This window comes from Mercurialis annua, linkage group LG1-X (assembly GCF_937616625.2).
Source record: "Mercurialis annua linkage group LG1-X, ddMerAnnu1.2, whole genome shotgun sequence".
NCBI classification, from domain to species: Eukaryota; Viridiplantae; Streptophyta; class Magnoliopsida; order Malpighiales; family Euphorbiaceae; genus Mercurialis; species Mercurialis annua.
Genome location: NC_065570.1, coordinates 35,161,834 through 35,183,797, shown reverse-complemented (window position 1 = coordinate 35,183,797; position 21,964 = coordinate 35,161,834). Strand labels below are relative to the sequence as shown.

Here is a 21,964-nt window from a genome sequence, read left to right as displayed (position 1 = left end):
AAGTCTCCGGAGGTTCCGAAAGACGTTCAAGTTACGGGGTTGGATGCAATTCCACTCCGAGTTCAAAGGCCTGGCGAGGCGGAGTTTCCCCCTGCTGCCGAACCGAGAAGGGACATTCCCTTTGTGGATCTGGGCTCGGCGGAGACCGTGGTGGGACCTCGACAACCCGAGGATGTTCCTCAACGGGCTGCTCCTGAAGTTGGGGGTCCTAGCGCCCGTGCTGTGGGATCTCGGATGCCGGATCTGCCGGACGTGTCCTCGGATTCTAGCACGACCGCTTCTTGCCCTCAGGGGATAACTCGGGCAAGATTTGCCGAGTGGGTTGGGCAGCACAACCCGGGCGTCCGAGTGTCGATTCACGAGCTGCCCATCGCTGGGGATATTGCTCGGGTAACTACGCTACCCGAGGACGAGGCCTACTATAAGACCTACAAACCAGAGAACTTGCTGGCGACGGTCTCTGCCCTCTGTATCCAGGTAATCTCTTCGACTTTTATCTTGTTTTACTTGATTTATTTCCCTTGTTGTTTTAAGTAACTTTGATGTTTGTTCTCAGGCGGCTCAAATGTCTTACCGGGCTGACCGGCGTGCTAGTCAGAACGAGGACGACCTTCTCCTGGCCAAAAAGCTTATGTTGTCTGAGGCGGCCAAAGCCCGTGATGCAGAGAGGAGGGCTAGCGAAGCCGAGAAAAGGGCCTCGGAGGCCGAGCAGAGAGCGTCGGACGGAGCTTCTATGGTGGCTCAGCTGGAAGATAAACTGAAGAATTCCGAGGATCGAAGGTCGGAAGACCTGGAGATGCTGGGAAAGCTGAGGAGTGACGTCGGTCGTTTGGAGACTGAGAAGGCTGCTGAGAAAGAAGATTTCTCCAAGCAGCTCGCTGACGTCACTCGTCGGAACGAGCTGGCCTCCAAGGGACTCCGGGATTCGGTGGAGGACCTGAAGAAAAAACTGGCTGAGGCCGAAAGGCGAGCCGAGAAAGCTGAGGCCCAAGCTGCGGAAGGCACGGTCCGAGAGGAGAACCTGTATGAGGACTTCCGGAAGATGTTGTTCGTCGGCGAGGTCCAAGTTGGCGAGTTTGTGAGAGGCCGGTTTGGAGCCGATGTCGATGTCTCGGATTTGAAGCTGGACGTGCTGGAACTGCACCGCCGAGCTAAGGAGCTGTCCGAAGATTATGACATGCCAGCAGATATCGAAGATTATCTTGCTGATGATCAAGACCAGGGGCCGAACTGATGCAGCAGTTAATTACTTGTAATAGTTTGAACAATTTTTCTTTTCCTTTGTAAATTTTTGGGATATTGAGCTTCGAGCTCTCTTTTTGTAAGTTTGAATATTTTCTTTTTCCTTGAATGAATTTTTCCTTTGTATATATATATCTTGATCTTTACTTGCCTATGTTTTCTTTGTTATATTCGTGTTATTTCTCTGAATGATGTTTTTGTTTTTGAGAATTTTGACTAAGTACATGACAACATGTTTTTCATAGCTAACTTAGCTTAGTTTCCGAGCTGGTTCCAGTAGTGTAAATTTTCTAGTTTCTATGTTGTTTTTATACTTGGGCTCTTGACTCAGACTTGGGATAAAAAATGCTAGGGTAGATTCTTGGTTGTTCATAGATCGAGCTTGATCAAGTTGCTCGGTGTGGATAACCTGTTATCTCTGGATGACTCGGGATTGTTATAGCTCGCAGGTGGCACATAGCTCGTGGGTGGCACATAGCCCGCTGGTGGCACATAGCCCGCTGGTGGCACATAGCCCGTGGATGGCACATAGCCCGCTGGTGGCACATAGCCCGTAGATGGCACATAGCCCGCTGGTGGCACATAGCCCGTAGATGGCACATAGCCCGTGGATGGCACATAGCCCGTAGATGGCACATAGCCCGTGGATGGCACATAGCCCGTGGATGGCACATAGCCCGTAGATGGCACATAGCCCGTGGATGGCCCATAGCCCGTAGATGGCACATAGCCCGTGGATGGCACATAGCCCGTGGATGGCACATAGCCCGTGGATGGCTTACCGAGTAGAGTGCTCGGGTTTTGGAAAAGACATGAATTCTTTTTAATCTTTTTTATTCATTGAGGGGAAAAACTTATGTTTGAGTTTTACAAAGGTCTAACTCAAACATAAGTGAAAAAACCCCTAGGTACCTCGAAAATGGAAACAAGAGACTACTGATAATATTTCCGAAGAACCTGGGAGTTCCAAGTTCTCGGGAGCACTCTGCCCGACATGTGTGCTATTTTATAAGCTCCGGCTCGTCCGACCTCAGTGACTCGATAGGGGCCTTCCCAGTTAGGTTCGAGCTTTCCCACTCCAGCATTTCCCTTAGCAATGTCTGTCCGCCGTAGGACCAGATCGCCGACTTGGAAACTCAAGGGTTTAACTCTCTGGTTTTGATACTTAGCCATTCTTTGCTTGTATGCTTCGATTCTTAGCGCTGCCTGCTCTCTTCGCTCTTCCAGCAGGTCTAAGCATAATTTCTGTTCTTCCTCATTCTTAGCCTCATCGAAGAACTGGACCCTCAGAGTTGGCATCCCGATTTCCACCGGTATCATTGCCTCGCACCCATATGTTAGAGAAAACGGGGTGTCTCCTGTGCCTGCCCTTGGCGTGGTTCTGTAAGCCCATATGACCTTCGGTAGCTCTTCCAGCCACTGTCTATCGAACTCCCCTAGCCTGGCCTTGAGCCCTTTTAGGATCGTCCGGTTGGTTACTTCGGTCATCCCATTGCTCTGCGGGTGAACTACTGAAGTGAAACGCAGGTCAATGTGCAAGTCGTTGCAAAATTCCTTGAAGGCTCGGCAGTTGAACTGCTTTCCGTTATCAGTTACCAACGCTCTGGGTATACCGAAACGACACACAATTTGCCTCCAGAAGAAATCCCGGATCCGAGCTTCTGTGATGGTGCTCACTGCCTCTACCTCGAGCCACTTAGTAAAGTGATCTACTGCTACTATCAAGAACTTTTTCTGCCCCGTGGTTGGCGTGAAAGGCCCCAGGATGTCAATTCCCCACGTTGCAAATGGCCAAGGACTGGTAATGGGACACTGCTCTGTGGTGGGAGCATGTCGGATGTTCTGATGCCTCTGACAGTTTTCACATTTCTTTACTATCTCCTCTGCTTGTCTGACCATTAGGGGCCAGTAGTAGCCTTGCAACACTGCTTTCTTTGCTAACATGCGAGGAGCTATGTGTGCCCCGCAAATACCTTCATGTATTTCTCTCAACACATACTCCCCTTCTTCTGCCGTCAAGCATCTCGACCAGGGGTGGGTGAATGACTTTCTGTACAAGACTCCGTCGAGGAACGCGTAGTACGGAGCTTGTCGCAAGATTTTGTAGGCTTTATCTCTGTTTTCTGGCAGAGTTCCATCCATCAGGTAGTGGGCTATACCTTGCATCCAATTTTCCAACGGCTGAGTTAGAAAAATGGTTTCATGGTTGTCAATACTGGAATGCTTTTGAACAGAGAAATGGACCCCCAGTATCTTTTCGTTCACTGTTGCTGCTTTGGCTAGTACATCGGCCTCTTGATTTTCCAAACGAGGAACTTGCTCTATCACCCATTTTCCTCCGAGCTCCTGAATCTTGTTCAAGAAGAACTTGACTCTGTCCACGTATCTCCTCATTTCCGAATCCCGAGCTTCAAAAGTACCCAAGATTTGGCAAACGACTAACTGAGAATCACTCTTTATTGTTACGTGCTCGGCTTTGACCACGTTTACCATTCTCAATCCGATCAACAGAGCCTCATATTCCGCGGCATTGTTGGATGCCGGGAAATCGAATTTTACCGAGCTTCGGAGTGTGACTCCGTGAGGGCCTTTCAAGACTACGCCTGCCCCGGATCCTTCCAGATTCGATGCCCCGTCGACTTCTAAGACCCACCGTAGAAGTTGTTCATCAGGTTCTTCAGGTTGGTCGCTTGCTGTGGTCTCGGCTATGAAATCTGCCAATACTTGTGCTTTCAGAGCCGGTCTTGGTTCATAACGGATGTCATATCCTCCCAGCTGGACCGACCAGCTGACCAGCCGTCCCGATATCTCTGGCCTCTGCAGCGCCTTTCTCAGAGGTTGGTTCGTACGTACTACAATGATGTGAGCCTCGAAATATCTCCTTAGCTTTTCCGCCGCCACCTTCAATGCCAAAGCAAATTTCTCAATTTTTGGGTATCTGACCTCCGGGCCTTTCAAGACCCTGCTGAGATAGTAAACTGGGGTTTGCAGACCTTTATCCTCCTTCACCAGGACTGCCGCTGCTGTCTTGTCATTCACCGAGAGATACAAGTATAAGATTTCCCCATGCTCAGGTCTACCTAGCACCGGGGGTGTGCTGAGGTAAACCTTCAGCTCTTCAAAAGCTGTGTTACACTCCTCTGTCCACTTGAAATTCTTTGTATTCTTCAGGATTTTGAAAAATGGCAAACATCGTTTGGCCGAGCAACTCATGAATCTGCCCAACGCCGTTACTCTCCCGTTCAACTTTTGTACTTCTTTCACCGAGCTTGGTGCTTTCATGTTCATTACTGCCTCGATTTTCTCCGGGTTGGCCTCGATGCCTTTCTCCGAGATGAGGTGCCCTAGAAATTTCCCAGAGCGGACTGCGAAAACACACTTTTCTGGATTCAGCTTGAGGTTAAAACCCTTCAGCTTTTCAAAAGTTTCTGCCAAATCCTGTGCGTGATCCTCGATCCCCTTAGATTTCACTACTATGTCATCCACATAAACCTCGACAATCTTGCCCAGTTGATCTTTAAAAACATGATTCATGAGTCTTTGATAGGTTGCCCCAGCATTTTTTAAACCAAAAGGCATCTTTTTGTAGCAATAGGTCCCCAGATCTGTTGTGAAAGCTGTTTTTTCTTCGTCATCTTTACTCATCGGGATCTGGTGATATCCCTGAGAAGCATCTAAGAATGCATAGACCGCAAATCCGCACGTCGCGTCCACCAGTTGGTCAATGTTTGGCAGAGGAAAATTGTCCTTTGGGCAGGCATTGTTTAGATCAGTGAAATCTATACAAAGCCTCCATCTACCGTTGGACTACTTGATCAAGACTACATTAGCCAGCCATTCAGGGTAGTCTACTTTCCTGATGAACCCGGCTTTCAAGAGCTTCTCCACTTCATCTCGGATAGCGATCTGTTTCTCCAGGGAGAAAGTTCTTTTCTTTTGCTTGACAGGCTTGCACTTGGCATCCACGTTTAACTTGTGCGAGATTATCTTTGGGTCTACCCCCCCAATATCCTCTGGCTTGTTGGTAAACTCCTCCACATATTGTTTTATCCGAGCTATGATAGCTTCCCGGTGCTCGTTTGGCCAATCTACCCCCAGCTTTACACACATCTCGGATCCCTCTGTGAGTTCAATTGTTTCCAGGTTTTCTCGGGGTTTCTGAGCTTTCTTCTCTCTGAGGAGCAGCTCCGGTGTATCGATGTTCATCGTTTCCACCGTGCTGCCCATAGTGGCCATGTAACATTGCCTAGATAGGGTTTGGTTTCCCCTGATAGTTATAACCTCGTTTTCCACTGGGATTTTCATCATCAAGTAACGAATACTAGTCACTGCACCTGTGCTATACAACATAGGTCTACCAAGAATACCATTATATGCAAGAGGCATGTCAACTATCATGAACAGTGAACGTACCTTCCGTGTTGGTTCCGCCAGGATTCCCTCTGTTCCGTCCTCCTGAGGTGTTTCGATGCCGAGCTCCAAGTCTAGCTCGACCATGCCCTCTGGGGTGACCGGAGCTCCCCCCAGCCCCAGGAGGGGAATGTTCACAGGTTTAAGATCAGTTTTGGATCCTCCCATTGTCAAAAAGACTGACAGAGTCAACAAGTTAACCGAGCTGCCATCGTCCACCAGCAACCGTTTTACCCATTTCGATCCAATGATGGCTGATACAATCAAAGCGTCTTCATGAGGAAAATCTACTCCTTTCGCATCCTCTGGCCCGAAAACAATGTTAGGCCATGGCGACCCAGTAGATACCGACATGACCATCTTTTGTTTTTTCTTTCTGCGTTTTCGACTGTACTCAGATTCTGAAGTTCCTCCCGAGATTGTGTTAATTACCCCCGTGACTTGTGTTTTCTTTGATGGGGATTGGGCTTCCCTGCTCCCCCCTGGCTCCGACCTGACCGAGTTGACCCTCGTATTTTCTCGGTCTTGGCCCTCCTTGGCCACAACAAAATGTTGTAATCGCCCCTGGCAGACTAATTTGTCTATCTCGCTTCGCAAACGTCCACATTCCTCCGTTTCGTGGCCATAACCATCATGAAAATCACAGAACTTGGATCGGTCTCCATCTTTCACTAGCCTCGGTGGGTAACGAATCTCTTCGTTGTTGTGCTTGATCCAGGATAGAATTTGTTCCCTCGGAGTATTGAGTGGTACATACTGTCTCGGCACTCCTGCTCGATCCACATATCCTTCCGTTCCTCCTCCAATACTGAAACTTGGCTTAGTACCAGGCCCCGTACGCGGCGGACTGGTTTGAGCATTGAATGGCTTGTTAGCCCTGTACCCTGAAGTCTCATTCAGAGGTCGGTACCGATCTTGGCTACGGTTAGATCCCTGAGTATTCTGCGTTTTACTGGGAACCGGGCTAGCCGTCCCGTAAGACTTCCTCTGCCTTTCCTCGTCGAGATTGATATAATTCCAAGCCCTGTCCATCAACTCGGTGTAAGTGTCAACCGGGTTGGTGATCAGGCTGTCTCGGAAGACTTGCATGCTGGTGTTATCTTTCATAGCATCGATGGCGGTATCATCGTTCAAATCTTCTATCATGATCGCCTCGGCATTGAACCGAGCAATATAAGCTTTTAAACTTTCTCCCTGCTTTTGAAAGCATTTCTTCAAATCACTGGATCTTTTCTTTCGTTCGATGCTCGGGGCAAAATGAGTTTTGAAAGCCATAGCGAGCTCCCTGAAACTAGTAATAGAGCCCTCCTTGAGGTTCTGGTACCACTTTTGCGCCGCATCACTCAATGTTGAGGGGAACACTTTGCACAATGTGGCGTCCGAGACACTTTGAACTCCCATGGCAACCTGAAAGCAACTTAAATGAGTCATCGGGTCGGATTTACCGTTATATCTGTCAATGGGCGGATATTTAAACTTATCTGGAAATGGGTCATCCCATATAGCCTTTGACAAAGGGCTAGCAATGCCACAGGTAGTAAAAGGTCGAGACTCTGCCTTGTGCCCTTTGTGCCTATCTAGCTCGGCCTGGACCAGACGAGTAACCTCGTCATGCAAAGTTTTCTGATGCTGTGACGCTGCACCCGAGCTATGAACACTTTCTGCCCCGCTTCTCCTGACCGGGGGAGCTCCTGCTCTCGCGGTCCGCAGAGGATCTGCCTCCGGGTCTGGGTCTCCCCTCCCCAAACCAGCGTCTCCGCGCTGTGTCCCCGGTGGTAGATTCTCGTCTTGCACCCCCTCCCTTCGAGGAGGAGGAGGATCATTCCGACCTTCGTCTCTCGGAAAAGGGCGATCATGTCGACCTTCATCTCTCGGCAAAGGGCGATCATGCCGACCTTCATCTCTCGGCAAAGGGCGATCATGCCGACCTTCGTCTCTCGGCAAATTAGTGTCACGATGATCTTCGCCTCTTGGTGCTTGATGCTCTGTGGGACCCCTAGGTCTGGGTCGTGGGTGGTCGCTCCGACCTTCTTCTCTCGGAGGACGACCATCCTGAAACTCAGCAGCTTGGGGTGGAGGGAGCACGGTGGTGGCCGAGGGATTGTAACTTGGGTAATACTGGGACATGACTGCAAAGTGCATCTGCTGGGCCTGGTGCAGCTGGCGAGCCATGTATTCTAAATATTCTTGAGCTTGTAAGACCGCCGGAGGTATATCCTGCCCAGAAGTTGTTCCTGTTCCCGTAGCCACCAGTGTAGCGTCTACCGGGAAGTTGAGTTGAGTGGGAGACAAGGTATTGTGGAGGAAACTCTGAGGCACGGTGGTTCCTGGGGTTGATAAGTGGGTGTGACTTGCATCTGAAGGAAAAGGGCTCGCCCTTGGATAGTTTTCCAACCCATATAAAGGCACAAATCCAGCTCCACTGCCGGAGGCCCTAGATCCTCCCACCTGAGCATTCGCCGGAGGAGTTAAGCCAGTGATCACAGAGGTCCGACCACTAGCAGAGACTCCACCAACCAAGTTAGCGTCGGTAACCGTAGTTCCCAGAGGATCTACCCTGTCCAAAACAGGATCATCAGCCATTGTTTCTTGTCAAGATCTGATCAGCAACGTCAAGAGAACCAGAGTAGAACAGGGGAATACAAAACGAATTCCCACAGACGGCGCCAAGTGATGAATCACCAAACTAAATCCGAGCTGTAACGACCTGCACACCACAAGTAGACAGAGGTCAGAAAGAACTCCGGTGGGGGTCACCGGACGTTCACTCCGACGCTCAAGTAAGATTTGAGGTAAAGGAAGAAGAAGAAGAGAAAAGAGAGTGCTCAGAGTAGAGAAAAAGAAATTACCTAGGGTTTGTCCTTAAACCCTCTATTTATAGTTAGGGTTTAAGGACAAACCTGCCTTGCTGGCAGGCTGTGAGCCCAGTGGTCCCAGAATTCGGTTATGCTCACGTGGGAGAATATCCCTGCAGGTGGCGCGGTTTGTTAGGTGTGTCAGAGGGAACATTCCTCGCGTACCTGTCAGAAGATCTTCTGTGGTCCCAGGATCTGGTATGCGAGCGTGTGTTTCTGAACAAGACCTCGGAGCCCGGTAAGACTCTAGAGCTCGGATAACTTGGGGACCAAGTTATCATGGTTTTGGTATCTGAGAATGTCTCGAAGCTCGGGTCACCAGGTCCGGTCTTTCGGGTTTATGAACTCGGAGCTCGGCCTAGGTCTTAGTTGAATATAACTCGGAGCCCGGACAGAATTCCTGGTCCGACCTTATCAGGCATGATTGTCTCGGATGATGTTTGACTTCCCATCGATCCAGTGACCCCCCAAGTCATGTGCTCTATGATTTCAAGAAGGTCGGACATTGTTACCAGGTCGGTGAAATGCTTGACTTAGTGATGTTCGTTCCTGGCGAGGTTGCTTCGCCCCTACTAGATGTGCTACGTTATCAGTTGGTATAATTTTGGTACAATGTTGATATAATGTTAGTTTATTAGTATACTAACATTATACCCACAGTATACACCGTATGTTTGATATTATTTTTTATTTTTTTGTACTTTTGTAAATATTATTAATATTTTTGTAAATGAAAAAAGTCAACATATACTTTTGTAATTATTTTCATTTTTTTTTGGTAAATGGTGTAATTTCCTCAAATTTCATTACAACTGAATCATGTATGTCATGCATTGTTGTTTATTAGATACCTCATAAACTTTTTTTAAAAATGCTAAGCCAAAGACCGGTCATTTGGTGATTTAAGATGTATTGTTTGAGTGACAATTTGTTACATTCATGATTAATACGTGTTCATAGAATTGATTTGCATGCTCTATGTTGCATATGGATAAAGTTTTTAATTTTCTAATCCCATGATGATATGTTTTAATTCGTATTGCAGGTTGTTTTATCTTGGATAGATAATTAAACAAAATTGCGGTTTTCTATATCTATTTTTTAGAAGATGTTCATTTTTATTACTAAAAAAGGGTGATTTATATTCCTGTCATTATTTACATGTATTAATAATTAAATTTAAAATTGCAAATCATATCTTTTTTATGGACTCACGCATTCACAATTTGGGTCTCTCTCTAAACAAATGTTAATATTGAGTCAAAACTATATTCTTTCTTTATAGAGGAAATTACACCATTTACCAAAAAAAATGAAAATAATTACAAAAGTATATGTTGACTTTTTTTATTTACAAAAATATTAATAATATTTACAAAAGTATAAAAAAATAAAAAATAATATCAAACATACGGTGTATACTGTGAGTATAATGTTAGTATACTAATAAACTAACATTATATCAACATTGTACCAAAATTATACCAACATTATACATACTGAGATTTTATTAATATTAAATAAAAATTTACCAAAATTACATCAAATCGTATACTGAAAATTAAATTAATAATATACCAAAATTATACCATCAGTATACCAAGAGTATACAAATTTTCTAGTTCATTACCAACTATAGTGAAAAATACACATAAAAAAAAAATACATGTTATCAACTAGAAAATATATATAAAAATTTATAATCAATATACCAAAAATATACTGAAATTATACCAATAATAAACCAAATATTCTTTTTAAATTATCTGATTTATAGTTTTAATATTCCAAAATTATACCATAATTATACCGACATTATACAAATCGTACTTTTGTAATTAATTTTCATTTTTTGATACTTTTGTAATTAATTTTAAATCAGTCATATTTTTGTAAATAAAAAAAGTTTACAGGTAATTTTGTAAATAGTTTTAAAATTTTAGGTACTTTTGTCATCGTCCCTTCTTTATATTCGTCTGTGCACATGTTTATCCATTTTTTTTCAAACTCTTTTAATATTAAATATGTTTGCATTTTAATTAGACTATTTTTTTAAAAAACAATTATCATTGTTATGAATATAACATGACTTATTTTAAAATTGTGAAAACTCTAATATTATATTTCGAAGTCCTTTAGAAAATTGCTATAAAAGTGTGTAAAATCAAACATGACTTAATTATAAAATTTTCAATTAACATAAATAAAAAATTTATACATTATTTATAATCATGAAAATATTTAATCTAATCAATTATTTTCTTTTATGAGCCATTCAATTTTTATATTGCAAAACCAAATTTAAATTTTATAAATGGTTTCTTTTTATAAATTTAAAGTAAATGTTAAAAAAGTAAATATTATAGAGTATTAATATACAATATATAAAATAAAAATAAATATTTCCATTTATTATTCAAATTTATCAATATTATTTTGCACAAAATTAGTATAATGATGGACTTCATAACTTAAAGAGTTCAATAAAAAAATAACAAAAATGAATGCATATGTTGTTATGGAGCACACATTTAATAAAAAAAGAACATTAATATACTAACAATTGTAAAAAAAATCCATATCATAAAAATAAATTTGATGAATACACAACGTATTAAAAATTAGGTGACTGATCCGCATTTTATAAAAAGAAGTAAATGCATGTAAACTTACAAAAAAATTGAAAAAAGTCATTTGAGAAATAAAAATAATTTTTACATTAAAGTTTATAAAAATATATCATACATATTCAATACTTTGAAATAATCTATTATTAGAATTATAAGAATAAATTTTTATTTATCTTATTTAGTCACATATTATAAATTCTTAAGGAGTTTTTTTTATCATTATTTGTATTAATTATTTAATAAAAAAATCCTTAATTTAATTACCTATTAATTAGATTCCGCGCAAATGCGCGGGCGTACGACTAGTATCTATATATTATATAATTGAGAGGACCAACGGAGCCCTCTCATTGATTCTCACCAAATAGAGCATTCTTATAGTCTCCACTTTTATTAAAATACTTAATTTGTATACTTAATTTGTTTTTATTATTTTAATGAGTTTTTTAAGCTATTTACCTTTAATGTTTATCTATTTCATTCTAGGATTACTACGTGTAGAGTATTTATATTCAACTAAAACATCCAATCCTATTAGTATACAAACTTCTTCCGATTTGTGCTTTATATAATTCAAAACATTTTCAATTTGATTATTTCAAATTCACTTAAAGAAGTGAATAGTTGAATTGGGGCTTATTCCCAACGCCCACTACCACTACCAGATTGTGAGATTAAAATTTAATTTTAGTGCATGTTAAGCATAGATTATATATTATGGTATAGATTGATTTTTTTTTATCAAAGTTATGGTATAGATCGATTAACTTTGTGAATTTGGTAAGAAATATCTGTAAGTTTCCACCTTATCAAAAATATTCAATTTAATTTTGTTATCTTAATGATTATAATCGATGTAAATTTATTAATCTATAAAATTAATTTTTATCTTCTCTTTGTTTTTATTTTGCCCTATTTTTTTTATTTGTAACTGATTTCTTAAACGTCGGTATACATATTACTAATTTATCTTGATTGCTATGTAGGTATTAATGTTGCTTCAGAGGGGAAATTTTCCTAATTCACCGAGTTGCTACAAATAATATTAGATTTTTAACTGAATATTTAAGAAAATGACATACATTTTTTTTATTCCGAAACTGATGGTGAGTTTTCTCTTTTTTCTTATTGTTTCTTCTTCTTAAGGTGAGTTGTATAATTATGACAATTAATTTATTTATTAACTTTGATTACATGACATGATCAATTAACATTGGACAACTTTTGCTATATTTTGATTATTAATTAATACATTTTTTTGACCAAAAAAATTAATACTTTATAGTTGCAGACCCATTTATTTTGTGTATTTATATTCAGTAATAATAATTTTAATTGATTGTTACAATTTAATTGTAGGTATTAATTTTTTGTTGATTTTTCGTTGTTTCAACTTTTAGAACAAAACGAAATTGATTCTTATGTTATTATAACAGAATTTTTTGCTTTTTTTTTCATTTTAATAAAATTTATGTTTGTTTGATTCGGATTTTGAAATTTAATTTTTCTTTTGTAATTTTATTGTAGCAATATGTCCGATGCGCATATGATGAAGTAAATTCTTTTGAGGACCAAAGAAGGCATCTCATAAATTCCGAACTTAAGAAAAAACTTATTTATTTTTTTAAAAGATATTTCTAATTAGCAATAAAAACTTCCAGTAAAACTTACTAAATTATAATTATGGGCTGCACTAGATTTTTTCAAGTACTGTTATATTTCAATTGTAAAAACTCTTATATTATCTTTTAAAATCTTTAAAAAAATTGCCACATCAATGGCATTATCAAACATGACTTATTTATAAATATGTAAATTAACCTAAGTTAAAAGTTAATAAATCGATTATTTTCTTTTACTGGTCATTCAATTTGTAGGCTGCAACACAAAATATAACAGTACTTGAAAAAAGTTTGATAAAAAAAAGTTAAATCTATATATTATATAATTGAGAGGACCAACGGAGCCCTCTCATTAATTCTCACCAAATAGAGCATTCTGGTAATCTCCAACTTTTTTAAACTACCTATTTTATTTTAATTAATTTAAATGTATATTTAATAATCACTTAAGTTTTCTAATTTGAGTCCAACTCCTAAACTCAAAATTCATTGACTCTCATTAAATACAACATTCTGGTAATCTCTAATTTTTTTAAACTATCTATTTATTTTAATTAATTTAAATATACATTTAATAATCATTTAAGCTTTCTAATTTGAGTCTAACTCCTAAACCCAAAATAAACACAAAACTTAAATAGCAACTGGTACTTTAAGAAGAAATCTATATATTATATAATTGAGAGGACCAACGGAGCCCTCTCATTAATTCTCACCAAATAGAGCATTCTGGTAATCTCCAACTTTTTTAAACTACTTATTTTATTTTAATTAATTTAAATGTATATTTAATAATCACTTAAGTTTTCTAATTTGAGTCCAACTCCTAAACTCAAAATTCATTGACTCTCATTAAATACAACATTCTGATAATCTCTAATTTTTTTAAACTATCTATTTATTTTAATTAATTTAAATATACATTTAATAATCATTTAAGCTTTCTAATTTGAGTCTAACTCCTAAACCCAAAATAAACACAAAACTTAAATAGCAACTGGTACTTTAAGAAGAAATCAAACATCGTCGAGTAAAAAACTGATGGAGGATACCTGTATATGAAAGGTGATTTCATACATCACTGTTTATTAAATACTTCATAAACCCTTTTGATATAGTTATTGTTGTTTCTTATAAATCTGTTTGTTATTTCCTGCATTATTGCCTTATTGGGCCAACTTTTTTTTTTTTTTTAGTCTCATAGCTTATTATTTATAGTCTCATACATATTGATTTAATTTTTAAAACCTAAACAAATAAATGTTTTTTGCTGGCATTACAAAGGTTTTTTTACTAATTCTTAATTTCATATTTTTTCTTTATTCTTATGTATCAATATTTTTGAGCTAAATTTTAAAGGTAAACGGTGTATTGGAAACGAAATACAGTGACGACGGAATTCTAAAGGTACAATAGTGTTTGAAATTTTTAAAACTTGAATTTATCAAAATTTTCGCGATGTCAAAATTTCATCCTTAATTCTTATTATATTATTCCATTTTTAGAGATCAATTGCTCAGTTTTAATTTACTTTTTTTATAATAGTTTTGATAACAGAAATATTTAAGGTGCGCAAGTTGAATTTTTTTTAAACCCATTGCAAATCATTACTTATGTGATGGGCCAATATTATTCATCAAAAATGGTCTTTTTTTTCTTAAACTGATTAATTTACATAATAGCATTTAGTAACAGGAGAATTGTTTATCTAGACAGAATTCATCCACTATTTTCGTAGTACATATGTTAATTCATTTTATACTATTTTTTTTCCTATTTGAAACTATTTTGATATTGAATATGTCTTTATTTTACTTAGACAATTTTCTTAAATTTTCTGTCTTATTATGAATATAATGTGAGTTATATTTCAATTGTAAAAACTCTTATATTATCTTTTAAAATCTTTAAAAAAATTGCCACATCAATGGCATTATCAAACATGACTTATTTATAAATATGTAAATTAACCTAAGTTAAAAGTTAATAAATCGATTATTTTCTTTTACTGGTCATTCAATTTGTAGGCTGCAACACAAAAATCAAATTATAGAAAAAAATATAAGCCTTGAATTATTTTATAAATATTTATTTAATGTTCAAAAATTAAATATTATATACTTATTGTGAGATAATGTAATCAATATTAATTTATTCATAGATTGCTTGCTAATTTCTTTTAATATATTTCTCAAATTTAGACATGCACTAAAAAGAATAACTATCAGAAAAATATGTCATTGCACAATTCACACGCTTATTGTACTAATTGTTAGAGCAATTGGGATGTTTAATAGAGGGATTATAAATCATATATTTGCAAGGACTTGATATACATTAATAATATCAAGTCCTGTTAAATTAATTTTGAAAATAATCCACACAAAATATGTCCATTAGTTACATTAAAAAATTACATATTAAATTTTATTTTAAATCTTGATAATGTTATATATTCATCTACTTTTTTAATTATTTAAACTTTACCTCTAATTCTTCTACTATGTAAATACATAGTAACAAAATAAACATAAAAAATATCAATAGAAGAAACAAAATAAATATATTGTAAATATTTAGCATTTTAAAACAATTCATTATTAGGATTGTTAGATTTTTTTTTATTAAAGGAATTTCATTTTTTAAGAAGTATTTATATTACTTTTTAAAATTTAATCACATAAATTATATATAAATTTGATTCCGCGCAGATGCGCGGGCTTTCGACTAGTATTATATAATTTAGAGGATCAACGGAGCTCTCTCATTGATTCTCACTAAATAGAGCATTCTCATAGTCTCCATTTTTTCTAAACTACCTATTTTAATATTATTTTTTAAATGAGTTTTAATCTTATATAAACTCCTAACAAAAACTAATAGATAAAATATAATTTGAAAGGAGAAAAAAGTTTCTTATTCAAAACACCCACAAAAGGAAGGTGAATCGATGGTTTTGAGACTATATCATTTTTATTCTGGCGGTCAGACATCAAAATTTGGTAGGATTCATCAACCTCCAAACCTATACAAGTTATTGACGTGCTTAAACTCCTTTGAAAGCTTTCCCAAATCAATTTTTGTATTTTTTATTTTTTTCCAGATATTTATAGGACATGCTATTCTACAATCCACTTCTCAAAAAAGCTAGAAAACCCATCTTCTTCCAAAATATGTTTCAAAGAATTGAGAAAATTTTCAAAAGACCAAAATAAAACTTGAAAATCTCAACTTGAGAAGTTATGCAAAAGCAGGGGCGGAACGAGGGGGGGTCGAAGAGGGTCGGCCGACCCTCTTCGCCGGCGAGGTGTGAAGGACCAGTGCGTAAATTCTCTGCCGTGACCCTCTAATTTGCAACCTCTTCAGTAAATAGTTATGCCTCCATCGTTGGTGCCGCAATTTTTAAATTAGGGTTTGCAACTTTGTTAATGTGTTATGGGCTTATGTTTCATATTTTAGGGCCCATTTTACTTTTATCCTTCAATGTGTTATAACATGTGTACTGACGTTTTGGATTTAATTTTTATTGATTACTTCTAAATGACTGTCATACAACTCTTTGGAAGAAAAAAGTTAGTTTTTATTAATATATGTAATTAAAAATTTATATAAGAATGAAAGTAAATTAATTAATATTTAATAAATTAAATCATTTTATTAATTGATGAATAATATAATAAATTGATGCAAGGGTACTTTTTTTTCCAAAATAGATGATATATTATTTAACTTAAAAATATGTAAAATAGCTAATAATATTCGCTAACCCTTTAAAATTATAAAAAAAAAATCGAAAAAAAGATGTTCTATTAAAAAAAATTCCGACCCCCTCAATGATAAGTTCTGGTTCCGCCCCTGTGCAAAAGGACCTCAATTCTCCTTCCAGGCCATTTGGATTATGAGTTGTCGCTGTATTTATTTAGCAGAGAATTATTCAATGTGTTCTGCATATGAAAGATATGATTGTTGAGCTCTAGTGTCCATGCTCAAGCTATTTAATATATGAAAAAAATATTAAAATAACAGATTAATATTACTTGAGTAAAACCCATCTCATATGTGGTATGAAATTTAGGAGAAATAGGAGCAAAGATTACTCAAATTAAAAGAACATAGTGGATCAAAATCCCCCTTCACCGTTTTATAATAAAAAATAATTAGAAAGTTATTTAACTCAAATTAATATCAAAATTTAAACCAAATAACTATTACGTTCACTTTGGGTAGTTAAAAATAAAATTTGTTGATTCAACTAAAGAATCAAATAAAACTTCAGTGTTTGTAATTTTATTATAACTAGTTTTGCGTTACGTGCTTGTAATATCCTGTTTTTTTTTTTTGAAAAATTCCGATTTCGTGTCCGGTAATTTTTGAGATCGTTTGCAGTTTCGTGGTTCGATTTCGTGTCTGGTTTGTGCTGGGTCGGGTTAGCCACATTTTGTTTAAATTCTTTTGTTAGACCATGCAAGCCCATGCAGAAACTCATTCATTTTAAATTACAATTCTCCCATGCTTTTTGTTGGCCCATAATTAAATTGCTTAAAATTATAGTTAGGCCCATGCACATGTACGCATATCTTCAAGCCCAATTTAGGCATACTCCTTATTCTCCAAATTGAAGGCAGTAATATGTACTCCCTCCGTCCCACAAAGATAGGCCGTTTGGACAAACACGGGAATTAAGAAAAAAGTAGTTAGATTAGTTAAAATTAGTTTATTTATATACTTTTCCATTTTTAGCCTTTAATATTTTTTTTAATAAATAAATAATGTATTGATGACTAATTTTTGTATTGGTGTATTTTGCATTGGTATTAAAAAAAGACATTTATTCCATATTGGAACATGGAACAATTAATTAAGTTGAAGATAACAATTTACATTTATTAGGGGTAAGTAAGACTTTTAGGTTTAAAATTATTAACCAAAAATAGAAGTTGGTCTATAATTTGGGACGCCCAAAATAGAAAGGTGGCCTATCTTTGTGGGACGGAGAGAGTATTTACTAGTCGTAAGTCCGTGCATTTGCACGGAAGTATTTTATTTATAAAAATTGATAAAAATGGATGTTCCTATTCCACCATCGGATGCGTGTTGAATTACTACATAGGCAAAACCCGCATGCTTGTTTCCTTTTTTATAAGATTGCTTTAGATTACGAAGTTCTTGCACTAATTTTTTTGTAAAAAAATATTGATAGATTCCAATAGTAAAAAAAGCATATTTATTACTTGCTATTTTACATTTTAATATCATATCATACTAGCATGACACTCGCGCGTTGCTGCGAGATTATTTTAAAATTAAAAATTAAGCATATATATATATATATATATATATATATATATATATATATATATGTATTTTTTTTTCAAAAAAAGTATCTAAATATAATAATTTGATCTTAGAAAAAAAAACAAAAAATCACATTATTTTCCATCCATAATAAAACATAATTATAAAATATTTTATTAATTAATTATAAATAACAAATTAAATTATATTTAATTTCAATTCTATATAATTTTACATCATTTTAAAAAATATTATAAAACAATATTTACCAATTGTTACTGGCGTTTTGCGTTTGTAACAACAAGTGTGTGAATGCGGGCGTGCCAGGAAGCGGATTCCAAAATGTAACTTAACTTCTTAAAACGAGCGATTGGGGTTTGGTTAACCTTATAACAAGTACTCCAATCAAGTAATGCTAAAACAAAGAATCCAATTGTAAATGTGTTTACTAATTGAATGAAATGAAAATACAAGTGTTTGAGTAGAAATTGCAAAAGTTCAATCGTAAAGTTCTTTACTGATTGAAGAAAATTGAGAATGCTAAGTGTTGAGTGTTTTTGCCTTTGGGCTGATTTTTGTTGGATTTGATCGGGGGTTTTCTCTTCTTGCTCTTGTCTTATTTATAGACTGTGTCACTTAAAAACTGTCGCTTCTTTCAACTGCCCACGTTCTTCTCCTCTTTTAAGAAACTGTCAATCGTGTCTTTGCTTCTGCTGCACATGCTTTTTAACTTCTTTTCTTCTGAAAATAAACTTCTTAGCGTTATGGGCCATTTAAAACAATATTTAATGGCCATCTCAAATTTGGGCTTAACCTTCTGCAAATGGACTTGGACCTTTTAAATCTCCTAGGAATAACTCGTTGACCTCTGGAACCAACTTCTGGAAAAATTAACCTCTGAAAATCAACCTCTGGAAATCAACCTCTAGAAATTAAACTAGTCAATTTCTGGAAATCAACCTCTGAAGTCAAAACTAGTCAACCTCTGAAGTCAAATTAGTCAACCTCTGGAAATCAACCTTTGAAAATCAACCTCTGAAGTCAAACTAGTCAACCTCTGGAAATTACCTTAGGCCAATTATTTACAGTACCTTTTTTATTTTTTGAAAAAAAAAAAAGAATATGGACTTTTATGGCCTTTTAGCCATATTTTTAATTTTGGTGTAAACAATGCCCTCTATATAATTGGCTTTTTTAAAAAATAAAGTCATTTATATATATTTTTTTGGCCAAAATTAAGTTCAAAAGTTATGGTGAGACCTAAAAATTTGGAGAATTTAAATTCACAGCATATGTTTAGCCGTTAAAAATTCAAAAATTCTATACCTCCAAAGCCTCTAAAAACTTGAACTCCAAAATATTTGGGCTTAAATAAAACCCAAACACCTTTTAATTTCCTTTTCCTCAAACCCTTCATGCCACGACCCTAAAATTTCAATCTTTCAAAAAGAAATTACCTGTGCCGTCATTTTGTACTCTTTTTCCTTAATTCATGCTTTTTAATTTATCGAAGTGGCATTCCTATTATTATAACTGAGCTGCTTTAAAAAATTTGGCTTCCGTAAACAACTTTGCTTTATTGATTAGCACCTCTGCACTTGTTTTTCCTTTTATTTTAAAACAACGGCAACAATTTCAATTTCAAATGTGCAACCATCGTTCTTCATCTTCCATTGCCCCACTTATCAAATTTTGCCACAAATTATTTCAAGGAGTGACCACCGGCCGTTCACCACCATGGCAGTAGTCTCTTTGCCTCTGGCAAAGCCAGCTATTTTTCTCAAAAACAGCGGCATCTTCTTTTTCAAGAGGACCAATCGTTCATTCCCCAAGATCAGAGGCAGCTATTCATCCCCTTGTTTCTTCACCGGTGGCAGCAGCTCACCTGAAGACCACGGCAACAGCTTTCCTCTAAGAACGATCGGTTCTCATCTTCTGGCCACGGCGACAACAGGTCCCTCCGGTTTGGCCACGGCGACAGCGGGTCTTCCTTTCTCCACGCCGACGTTTTCAGCGGCTTCTATGGTACCAGCTCCAGGTGTGGCGGCTTTCTTGCCATCGCCGGTTTTCATGTCACCAGCGGCTGCCACCTCGCTGGTGTCTTTATTAGCAGCAGCGCCGTCTCGCACACCCAGCAGCAGAGGCCTCTTCCAGCACCAGCGACCTCTTAGCGGATTCGTCGCCAGCGAACCCAGCCAGCTCCTCGCCAGCAGCCACGACGTCTCACGCACCCAGCAGCTCGCCAACCAGTTCAGCGGCTCCGGCTCAGTTCCTACAGATTTGGAGACGGCGGGTTCCTTCTTGGAAGCGGCGGCGGTATCTTATCCTCCCCCCAGCTGCCGTCAGCCATTAGCAGCTATCTCCATTGACAACAGCCGACAGCAACCCAGCGGAAGTCAGTAGCAACGGGTCAACAACCAGCTTCTGCCGTCCAGCAGTTCTCCGGTGTGTGCAGGTAATCTCTGTTTCCTTTGATGTTTTTCAATATTAAATGTGATTCAGAAATATCATGTTTAATTTTCAAGAAATTTTAACCTGTATGTCTCATTGTGAATAGAAGTGCTAAAACTCCATGTTTTATTTGCCAATGTTATTTGTTTGAAATTGAAATGATGAACTGCCGAAATTAAATACCAATCTCAGTGTCTTTAAAAATATTGAATAGACTGATTCTTCTATATCGGCAATACCAAATTTAGGAGTTTTAATTTTCTTTCTTTGCGGCTTTCAGTCTTAGCCGCAAAACCACAATCCGACTCCACAAAATATAAAAACAGAAAGTAAAATTTTATTTTTACTTGTTTCTATTATCATGTGTTATGTACTTGAGTGGTTTGGGTACAGAATATTTGGTACATTGGCAAATTTCATTTAAACGAATCATTATGCGCAATTTTGCTCAAATGGTTGAAATTTGATATATCCTAAGAGATTATGTAAGATTTTTGAGTCATGTATTTCTATCAAATCGGCAAATTTTCTTAAGCCGTTTTTAAAGTTAAACTTTCCAAATGATTTAATAATGGAATAGCTTATTCAGGCCATATTTGTGTTTTAGGTCTAAACTTATGATTTCCATTTGAGCAACAAATAAAAATATAAATAGGCTATGTAGTTGGATTATACGTTTTCATGTATCACCATTAAAAATTCCAACTGTTCTATTTTTTTTAGCCAATTATGCATATTATTAACTAATGAAACAAATTTGGACTTACAGGATGAAGTAAATGGCATTGTTGACTCTAGAGATCATGCCTTTTCAAATTTCAGCCTTTGCATGTCGCCATCCGAGAGATACATCACGACATGAATTTATAGGCCGTTTTTTTAGAGTTTGTGAAAGTGAAGTCCGTTTGCCGATAATAATGAGATAAGCTGAAATGTAGCATCTTTTTTCAAATTTTCCTCCATTTCACTTGTCGCACCCTGCTCAGAACTCTTCCACCAACTTTGATACTATTTAGCAGCATTTGTATATCGAACTAGTCAAGTAGTGATAGTTGTAATAATTTAGTACCTTTTGAAAGTTGTTGGATGATGTTCCTTCTATTAATCTCAGAGGATATTTTTCTCACACGACCTTTTGGCCATTACTTGCTTGTTGTGACACGTACACTTCACATATTTCACTTGTGCATGCATTGCATTACAGAGACGCCATTCAGGTACTTTCTAAACTCCAAATGTCTTGGTGTGAAGATGGCTCTCCAACCATTTGTTTGCTTGTTGTGTTCCACACCAAGATTCACTTACAGGTACAGCCATGCATTGCATTTTCACTATGTGTTTATGTTCCTGGTATGAAGATGGTTGTTGCCAACCGAATCGTATATTTCAATTCAAAATTGGAATTCCAACAATTCGGATCCAGAAATTGATCATATCAATAACAAATGGATCGTCATAT

At 37.0% G+C, this 21,964-nt stretch overlaps 2 protein-coding genes across 2 annotated transcripts; one reads left to right on the top strand and one right to left on the bottom strand.

The window, feature by feature from the left end:
• Window positions 1-1,492: 1,492 nt before the first annotated feature.
• LOC126668480 (uncharacterized) lies at window positions 1,493-4,877 on the bottom strand. The gene is made up of 8 exons (XM_056104388.1): window positions 4,812-4,877; window positions 4,498-4,734; window positions 4,186-4,389; window positions 3,733-4,143; window positions 3,118-3,465; window positions 2,641-2,976; window positions 2,281-2,520; window positions 1,493-1,651 (listed from the first exon to the last, which is right to left on the bottom strand). Exons 1-8 carry the CDS (start codon window positions 4,875-4,877, stop codon window positions 1,493-1,495), a joined length of 2,001 nt encoding a protein of 666 aa, XP_055960363.1.
• A 14,621-nt stretch (window positions 4,878-19,498) lies between these two features.
• Window positions 19,499-21,633, top strand: LOC126665010 (uncharacterized). The gene is made up of 2 exons (XM_050357663.2): window positions 19,499-20,509; window positions 21,275-21,633. The coding sequence occupies exon 1, from the start codon at window positions 19,792-19,794 to the stop codon at window positions 20,455-20,457; it is 666 nt and encodes a 221-aa protein (XP_050213620.1). The 5' UTR covers window positions 19,499-19,791; the 3' UTR covers window positions 20,458-20,509; window positions 21,275-21,633.
• The last annotated feature ends 331 nt before the right edge of the window (window positions 21,634-21,964 follow it).